The following is a 10,061-nucleotide window of genomic DNA, read 5'->3' as shown; positions in this document are numbered from 1 at the left end:
TATATGACCAGTAGTGGAACCACTTAGTCAAAGAGAATGGACAGATAATTTATTCACTTTTGGTGGTATATCTCCAAATTGAAATTCAGAACAGCTGGACTCTATCACAGCTCTACCAACAACACACCACTGTGACTGTCTTCCTACAACTCCGCCAGTATTGACTGTTCACATTTTGTGTCATCTTTGCCCATTTACATTGGTTATTCAGAGCATTATTCATGTGTTCATTTATAGTTTGCAATTTTTTCTTTTGAAAATTGCTTAAAACTTTTGGCCAATTATCGATTAGAGAATGGTCTTAGATGTGTTATATATTTATGCAAATTCCTTACTTTTTAGAAAATTCATAGGCTAGGTAGCACAGTGGATAGATTACCAGGCCAGAAGTCAAGAAGACTCATATGTTTTAGTTCAAACCTGGCCTCAGATACTAATTAACTATTTGAAGGGACAAGTCACTTCACCCTGTTTACCTCAGTTTATTCCTTTGTAAAATGAACTAGAGAAGGAAATGGTAAACTACTTCTGTATCTTTGCCAAGAAAACCCCAAACTGGGTTATAGAGATTTGAACGTGAATGAAATGATTGAACAGCAACAAAAAGAGAATACATAGAAGCCTAGTGTCCAGAATAAGGAAGCTCATAGTTACACTGTCCTATTCAGACTATATGTGGAGGACTACACTGTGTGGAACGCTGAGAACCAAATTTTAGAAAGTACATAGACAAGCTGGAGATCATTCTGAGAAGAGCAATCAGGGTGGTGAAAAAAAATATGATATATTAGGATTGATTGAAGGAAATGAATATGTTTAGCCTGGAGAAGAGACTTGAAACAGGAGGGGAAGATTTGAGGAGATATGATAATTATTTCTATGAACTTGGAAGATTGTCATGAGGGAAAGGATTACCCTTATTTTGCTTGGCTCTGGAGAACAGAAGTAGAAACAATGGGGGAGAAATGCAGAGGCTGAGTTGGGCTGACTAATATATAATTGCCTGCACCAAATTGGAACAAGCTGCCTTTGGAGGCAGTAAATTCCTCATCTCAGGAGGTCTTCAGGTGGAGGCTTCCTGACCACTTGGCAGAGATATTGTGGAGGAAATCTTTGCTTTGGTGTGGATTGGAATAGAAGGACTTGGAAGTTCCAGACAGCTCTGAGAATCTAGGAATTTCTAGCCAGATGAACTTGAAGATCTTCCCTGCCAGTTTTAAAAACCTAATTTCAGTGATTGCTCCTGTTTGGGATTGGGATGAAGGAAAAGTAGAGTATGGAATAATATCAATTTGGAATAAAACCTAGGATTAGAATTGAGATGAAAAATAGATACTTGATTGTAAAATGGAGAATGATCAAGCTATAGGATCTATTAATGTGTTGTAGAGGTAGACAAAAGCCTCTAGTGATGGACTGAGCCAGTTATTTAAATTTTTTAATTAATATTTTAAAATTCAATTCTTGTGGTTAATATTTTACAATTCTATAATACAAGTATCAAATTTATTGGAGTTCATTTGTAGGGATGCTTTTCTTTAAGAAAATTAATGGGATGGAGGCAGGTAGGTGGCGCAGTGGATAGAGCACCCGCCCTGGAGTCAGGAGTACCTGAGTTCAATTCTGGCCTCAGACACTTAACAATTACCTAGCTGTGTGGCCTTGGGCAAGCCACTTAACCCCATTTCCTTGCAAAAAAACTAAAAAAAAAAATTAATGGGCAAAAATCCGAACCAAGTTTACAAAACAAATAAATTAGGAAGTAATTATTTACTAAATAAATAGATTTTTTTTCTCTAAGAAGTTGGACTATATTGTTGAAACAATGCTGGCCTTGGGGATGGCTAGGTAGTGCAGTAGATAGAGCACTGGCCCTGGAGTCAGGAGTACTTGAGTTCAAGTCCAGCCTCAGACACTTAATAATTACCTAGCTGTGTGGCCTTGGGCAAGCCACTTAACCCCAGTGCCTTGCAAAAAAACTGAAAAAAAAAAAGAATGCTGGCCCTGGAGTTAGCCCTGGTTTCAAATCTACCCTTTGATACTTACTAGTGATGTGATTATCAGCAAATCACTTAAACTTATTTAAAATTTCATTTTATTTTAATAGTGTTTTATTTTTCCATTACATATAAAGACAATTTTAGTATTTTAAATAAAATTTTGAGTTCTAAATTTTCTCCTTTCTTCCCTCTCTCCCCCTGAGCATTTTCCTAAAACAGTAACTTCAAATAGTTTATATATGCAATCAAGAAAACCTTATTTCCATATTACACAATCTTTCTGAGCCTCAGTTTCCTCATCTGTAAAATAGAGATAATAATTATAGAGTAAAATGAGGATAATAATAATTATAGTGCTTGTCTCAAAAGGTGGTAGTGAAAATCAAATGTGTTGTCTGCATAGCACTTTGGAAACTTGGAAGTTCTATGTACGTATCAGTTACAAAAAAATGCTTAAGCAATTTAAATAGAATATACATTTTTCACAATGATTCACAAGTACTTCAGAAAAATATTGTACCTAGTCAATAAAATGATCTTGTCAATTAAAGGATTATTATAATTATATATGATATTTAATTATAATATATTAGAGTTTTGTGAAAATAGTGACAAGAAAATAGATGAAAATGTATTTTAAATTTACTTTAGGATGGGGGTGTTAATACAGGTAGATTATTTGTGGTATAAGAAGGATACCTTAAGTTATTAAAATTCTATTATTTCATTTCATTCTTTTGTTTTTTTAGGCACAATACCTACCATGGCAGGTGATTAATAAATGCTTATTGACTTGTTGACTTTATTGAGTACCATGTATGTGTGGGGTTCTATTCTGGGTGATAACTAATTATTTAGAAACAACACCTTTAAGTCATATCGCTTATTTTTTTTTTGCCTTCCATAGCAAATTCTTTAGAATAAGATCCAACAACTCTTAAGGCTGCTGGGCCAACCCTTCCCAGTTTGTTTTTAATTCAAAAGGTACTTTGCAGCGATTAGTTTTGGTCTCCATGGTAACAGATTAACTATGCAGGGTTTATTTGGAAATCTATTTGTATTTATAAAAAGTTGAGATGTTTTCCTAAAAGACTTCTGAAATAATTAATTGTCCCTTTTTGCACAGGGCCCTAAGTCTCTATTGATAGTACCATTTAGAATTATGAGGCAACACAAAGTAAGTCATTGGTGCCTCTACTCTCAAAGTTGCGTTCCATTTTGACCCTGTTCCAAGTAGTGTATCCAGGTATAATTTGGTTTGAGGTGACCATGAAATTTGGTTTAAGCCAAAGTTCAGAGTCTAGGTTAGATGAATAGCAGAAAATGGATTGGATATAAAAGCCCTAAAGATTTAGGACTTTCTGGATTAAATCAGACACTTTAGTCCACACAGAGTCTTGGAATAGTTCAGACTGACCAATTTCCCATGGTTCTTTTAAATTAAAAATACTCTTTGAGACTTAGAGTTACTCTAAGCCAAAATAGATATTTTATACCTGCTCTGGTCTGGACCACCGTGTTTGAAGATAAGTAGGAGTGGAACTGGGTTTTGGGGGTAGAAATAAAGGCAGGAAAAGTGATCAGTTATGTTCATAGAGTCTATTTGGTGTTGAATTACCCTTGAATTTGAAACTCAAATTCCTTTTCTTCATTTCCACTATTTGTTCATGTAGTCATGATCTTCTTTCTCCTTTATCTATATGGTGATGAATGCAAGTAGCTTGGAAAAAGCAAGATGTGCATTTTTGTTTTATTGAGATGCTTCAGTTGTGTCCAACTCTTTGTGATCTCATTTGGGATTTCCTTGGCAGAGATACTGAAGTGATTTGCCATTTCGTTCTCCAGTTCATTTTGTAGGAGAAACTGGGACAAACAGGTTTAGGTGACTTGTTCAGGGTCAGTATCTGAGGCTAGATTTAAACTCCGGATGAGTCCTCATAACTCCAGACCTGGCCCCCTAGTTATTCCAAGATGTACATACAAAATCTGGCTAAATAGTATTAAGGATCTGACCGGCTTTGTCCCTGATAATTCCCTAGTAATAGGAACACAATGTAGTTTTGAAATCAGGGAATCACAGATGTTTGAAGTTGGAAAAGTCCTCAGAGATTCAGCCTACATGTGATCAAGACTCCCCTTTCCTCTCTTAGATGATGCAGTTCAGGTGGAAAGCCAGCTTCTGCAGGGAGACTCCATTCTCTCTGAGGTCACCCATTTCCTTTGGGATAGCTCTAATTATTAGGAAGTCTAAATTAGTTTCTATTCCATTTCAATCTCTTATTATTTTTGTTCTACACTCTTGGGTCAAGGAAACAAAGTCCAATCCCTTCTCACACAAATCTCCAAGCTAATTAAACATTCCTTATTCTTTCAACTAAGCCTCATATAACATGATTTGAAAGACCCTCCACTATCTGGTTTTTCCTCTTTAGAGTCCAGTTCTTCAATATCTTGACTAAAATGTGGTTTGCAAAAGTGAAAACAATACTCCAGATTGGCCTGAATAGGGCAGAAGATTATAGGATGCTCATTTCTCAAGTTCTGCAAACTCTGTCTCTCTTAATGCGGGTCAAGATCAAAAAAGCATCTTTGGGGGGTTGCCATGCCATAGATTCATATTAAGCTTAAATCCTCTAATGCTGCTAGATCCTTTTCAGATGAACTTATGTCTTGACATTGCCTCCTTTATGTTGTATTTGATATTTTGTTATCCAATATATTAGTGATTCCTACTTGTTTTGAGTAAAATTCTCCTCTAGGGAGCACAGAAGTGAGAGTAATGGACTTGGTGTGAAGAAGACCTGAATTCAAATAGTGCCTCAGATATTTCCTAGCAATGTGACTATTGATAAATTACAAGGCTGTTGAATCAAATGAGATAATATACTTTTTAAATCTTAAAGTACTCTGTAAATATTACTATTTATTATATCCCTACCCAGTGTATCTATTATAAAATGATTGGTCTGGTTGTTCATCTCCAGGAGTTTTGTCATCAGACAATACACAGTTGGAAGGCCAAAGCAACTGCGAAGGTATGAAGGCATTGTGATACACTCATATGGAGGAAATCACAAATTAATTCTCATTGTAGTATTTTGAAATCAAATACTTTTGCATGTTTCAGAATAAGACTCATCTTAGAACAGATTTCCTTATGCAATGTATGAACTTTCAGATAAATTGTTATCTAGTCATCTTCCCCCATCTTGTACTTCTGAGAGTGACTTTTTGGGAGCCAATGATAAGTCCTTACACTTAATCTTTTGAACAGATATAGTCTAATATGCTCTCTTGTTGAGGTTTTTTTTTTTTTTGGATCCTGGTTCTATCTCTCAATGGGGAAACTGTATCTCCCAATTTTGCATCCTCTGAATCTCTAAAAAGCAAACTATCTTTGCTTCAAATCACTGATATAAAATGCTAAATAGGGGCAGCTAGGTGGCCTAGTGGATAAAGCACCGACCGGCCTTGGAGTCAGGAGTACCTGGGTTCAAATCCGACCTCAGACACTTAATAATTACCTAGCTGTGTGGCCTTGGGCAAGCCACTTAACCCCATTTGCCTTTGCAAAAACCTAAAAAACAAACAAACAAATAAAATGCTAAATAGTACAGGGACAAATACATTCCCCTATATATTAATTCTCCAGAAAAAGAGTCCATGTGTCTTACCATCATTCATGGTGTCTTTTAAATTTCTCCCTTCCTCTGTTTTCAGAAACTTTGAATTACAAATTTAAGATTCTATGAATGGGAAAGGAAGAAATTGGTGAGATAGCAAAGAGCTAGAAGTGAAACTGTATAGATTTACACAGCTTCATGATATTGCATACTGACATTTATTTTGTCTCCATAAGATAGTTTAACTTGGGAAAATGTGAATTCATGAACTTGTTCCATTAAGGAAGAAAAACAAACTTTAAAAAATAGCTGCTCTCAAAGCATTAAAATGCCTTTATTCCCAATATCCAGAAAATACAAGAGATGGTGTGGTAAAGGGGAGAGAAAATTAGCTTCTCTGTAAGGAAGACCTGGGTTCAAATCCCTCCCAGCCCCCCCCAACACATATCAGCTATATGATACTGGGGTAAATCACTGAAGTACTCAATGTTCCCAGGGAGCTCTCTAAGACCATCTGTTACTAGAAATAACAGATCAGCACCATTGATATTATAACTCCAGTCCAAAAAAATGAATAAATAAATCCAGACAACAAAGGTTGATTTGCCTTCATTCCAGTTGTCTTGATGGTTGTTGGAGCTTTAAAAACACATTACAAAAATCTTTACTGAGATTACAGAAATTATTTGTTAAGATTGGTAATTCTTTTTTTAAACTATGAATCTTTATTCTCATAATTCATGGTACAAAGACAATCCCAGGCTGCATGATTGGAGGTGAGGAAGAGAACTGTCTTTCAAGGTGAGCAATGCACAGGATCTTCCTCTCCTGAGGCATTTTATGGTTCAAATGGGCTCAGTCTATGATGCAATCACATGGGTTTTATAAGTAATGCAATGAGACAGAAACACGTCATTCTTGAAATTTGAAAATATCCATCTAGACCTTTTCTTTAATCTCAAGATCTGTAGTAGTAAACTGTTAGAAGGATCACTCAAAGCATCCACTCAGGCTCATTGTCTGTTCCACTAAGTCTTGGAGTTGGGGGACTAAAGATTGTTTTACAAATAGTAAAAGAAAAAGAGTTTTCCTTGTCCCATCAAGTCTTGGAGATTTTCAAAGCAGCTGGCCTGAGGTGGGTTCAGCATGCTTGCTGTCTAATTAAGGGATGATTTATGGAACAGCTGACATGCATTTGGTCTTACTCCCTCATTCTTTTGGTATTCAGGATTGTGATATGATTTGCTTGAACATGGACAATTTAAAAAAAGCAAAACAAAACCTAACAACTTGGAACTATTCCATTTTGTCTTCCAAGGACCTGGATCTGGGATTTTACTAATATGATGAAGAAGCTATCCATAACTCTTGGCAACAGTCTTAGAACTGCCTTAGGTACAGAGAGAGAGAGAGAGAGAGAGAGAGAGAGAGAGAGAGAGAGAGATAAGTGACTTGCCAGGGTGACATAGTTAATATGTCTCATAGATGTCTATCTGGCTACAAGCCAGCTGGTATATAGCAGGCACTTGATAAATGTTTATTGGTGTATTTATTGATCTCTAGAAGAAGCTTAAAAATTCTCTTCATGTGATTATTTTTGGTAATATGCCCATTAATTCATGACCAAGAAAATCATTGCCTACTCAGAAATAACATACATGTCATCTCTTACCAGAATAAATGCTAAGGAGGAAGCAATCTTTTTAAAAAAGGCATCATCATGGCACTGCCCTTGAGCATTTAAATATTAGCAAATCTCTATCCAGTGCTTATTTCTTAGCAAGGGGTAAATTACTGCTTTGGACCTGTTACATTCTGATTCCTCGTAGGAGCTCATTTCTAAGGTGATTTTTTTTTGTACAGGACTAGAGAGATTGATACATTCAGTCTTTGGATAAAACAAAATTTGATTTGCTCTGGGATTTCACTTAAACCATGGACAAAGAGACTCAAGCAAAGGAACACTCCATTTAGAAAGTTCTGGTAGGAGCAATGCCCCTTTCATTGCCCTCAGGAGCATGAAAATGTCATAGGCATTGACCCAGGCCTCTTCTGATGTTGAGTGGAAGAAATAGATGCTGGATTATAGATGTGAATACCAGCTAATGGTCTTGCATGTGAGCTAGATCTGTCCTGGGAGGACTGCTTTGCAAGAAAACATGTAAGAGATGGACTCAGGAGACAGAAACAGTACTATAGTTGGCAAAATGCCAGGATCTTTATCCAGATGGTTGTCTTATCCTGGCTCTTTTGGTATGAAGAACAAGAAGTTTAGATTTGGATGAATCAGAGACAGCTGAAATGCTCTTTACCTTCAAACAAAAAAGTGACTTAAAATAATAGAAAAAAGAATTTTCTGTAGAAGAGAATGTATATATCACCATCTCATATATGGTCCATTTATAATTTATCTAGTATTGATTCTGTTAATGAAGCTATTACTCAAATATAAAAGGAGGGGAAAACTACAACTTCCACTTTGCAGACACACTGATGGACAAGGAATCAGATCTGTTATACAAACAATAAGAAGAGAATGAATGCCAGGATACAGCTGCTCAGCTGCACCGAATGGGCCACACTGGGCTGGCTGTTTAGCATGCACATCACTCGGGACCAGGAGCCATTGTTGGGCAGGGGTGCTATCCCCACCACGCTGCACAGAACATTGTAAACATCTACTGCTCTGATTGGAGCTGCTCGGAAGTTGGTCTTGAAATCTGAAAAGGAAATAGAAAGAGGCTCTCACTTGATGGGCAGAGATGGAATGAGTTAACTTGGGGAAGGGAGTGATTGTATTTATTAGGCAGTACAGTCCTTTGGGATAGAAACAGCAAAGCTATGGACAAAAATGCAATGACAGCGTAAGAGAAAAGGGTTTTGCTATTTTGTTATTTATTTTAAATAAACTGATTATTTTACTGAGCACACTTTTTTTTTCACAACCAACAAGCAAGTATATAATGTGGTCTTACATTCTATACATCTTTGAGTTCATCGTGGTGGGGAAAGGGAACAAGCATTTATTAAGTCCTTACTACGTATCAGACATAAACTCTTTATGAAATGACAAAGCTTTGGCCCCATCATTTAATACCATGCCTCCATTCTACATGATGTCACTTTGTGTATCATCAAGACTGTTTAATGTAGATAGGTGGTATCGTACATAGAATGTCACACCTGGAATCAGATAGATGTTCAGTTCAAATCTGACCTCAGACATTTCCTTGCTCTGTGATCCTGGGTAAGTCACTTAACCCTGTTTGCCACAGTTTTCTCATCTATAAAATGAGCTGGAAAAGGAAATGACAAACCACTCTAGTATCTTTGTCAAAAAAAAAAACAAAACCAAATGAGCTCATGAAGAGTCAGAATGGTGAAATAACTGAACAACAACAACTGTCCATTAATTGCTAATATTTTGCCAGTTGCCTTTTGGATTTTTTTAAAAATCAGCAAATCTGAGATTTTTTTCTATGCTTTTGGTATCTTGTCATCCTTTAAATACTTTGTAAATTGAGTTTTCAATCTGGAGAGCTCAAAGTCCTTATGATTGCATTACCTCCAAATTAGATATTCTCTCTATATTCTTGATCCAATCTTGTTGCTTTTATCATTTTTATTCCTACTAATACATTTCTAACTCCTATTTAAGGAAATCTAGGACTGTGACATTAGGGTCCAACCATGATGATTCCACCGTCTTGGATGGAGAAACGAGTTTTTGGTAATAATTTTTGTATTTTTTTCTATTTTTCTTCTGTTTGTAGTCTTCCCTCTATTTCCCTCCTTGGTTTCATCCAAGGTTGACTTGGCTTAGTTGGATATCTTGACAAGCTTTCTTTAGACTGGTTTTAATATTCTACTGCTTTTCTCTACTTTGTGAGTCATACATTATCTTTCTTCATAAGATTTTAGAAATGAGTTTATATTCTAACTTAAGGTTGCCTTTGGCAGTCATCATCTCTCTATTTGGCAAATAAGTTAAATGTTTGCTCATTAAGACATTTTCTGATCTCTTTTGGTTTCTTCTTTATAACAATTAATTTTCATTTATTTGATTTCTAAATGAAATTTTTCTAGTTAATATTGATGACATTTCTGTTATATGTTACATTGGGCTTTTAAAATCCTGTTTAAATAATTCAAAGCTAATTCTTTTCAATTGAATGCAATATTTTTTATTACTATTCTTTCATCTTAATAATTATAAATTCTCATGTTAGCTCTGAAGAGTAGATAGTCTGATTGTGAAAAGACAGATGACTCATGTATAACTTCCATGTCTGTAATATCTTTCCGATGTATTAAAATGTAGTCCATTTCATTTTTTTGTAATATTGTTTGGTGCTTACTATATTCAGTGACTACCAATTATTTAAAAGAAAATACTGCATAATATGTCTAAATCTAAAAATAATAGTCTATATCTATC

At 35.6% G+C, this 10,061-nt stretch overlaps 1 protein-coding gene across 3 annotated transcripts in view; it reads right to left on the bottom strand.

The window, feature by feature from the left end:
* Positions 1–7,019: 7,019 nt before the first annotated feature.
* Positions 7,020–10,061, bottom strand: part of ENPP6 (ectonucleotide pyrophosphatase/phosphodiesterase 6) — a 170,081-nt gene continuing 167,039 nt past the window's right edge. For 2 of the 3 annotated variants that reach the window (XM_074228901.1, XM_074228899.1), the window contains one exon: positions 7,020–8,343. In XM_074228901.1, the coding sequence (XP_074085002.1) occupies positions 8,031–8,343 (313 nt within the window). In that variant the 3' untranslated portion in view covers positions 7,020–8,030. The remainder of the gene's footprint in view (positions 8,344–10,061) is intronic. The other variant, XM_074228900.1, reaches the window with a different exon arrangement.

Source organism: Macrotis lagotis, chromosome 3, assembly GCF_037893015.1.
Source record: "Macrotis lagotis isolate mMagLag1 chromosome 3, bilby.v1.9.chrom.fasta, whole genome shotgun sequence".
NCBI classification, from domain to species: Eukaryota; Metazoa; Chordata; class Mammalia; order Peramelemorphia; family Peramelidae; genus Macrotis; species Macrotis lagotis.
The sequence above is the reverse complement of the archived record's forward strand: the minus strand, read 5'-3'. Positions and strand labels throughout refer to the sequence as shown.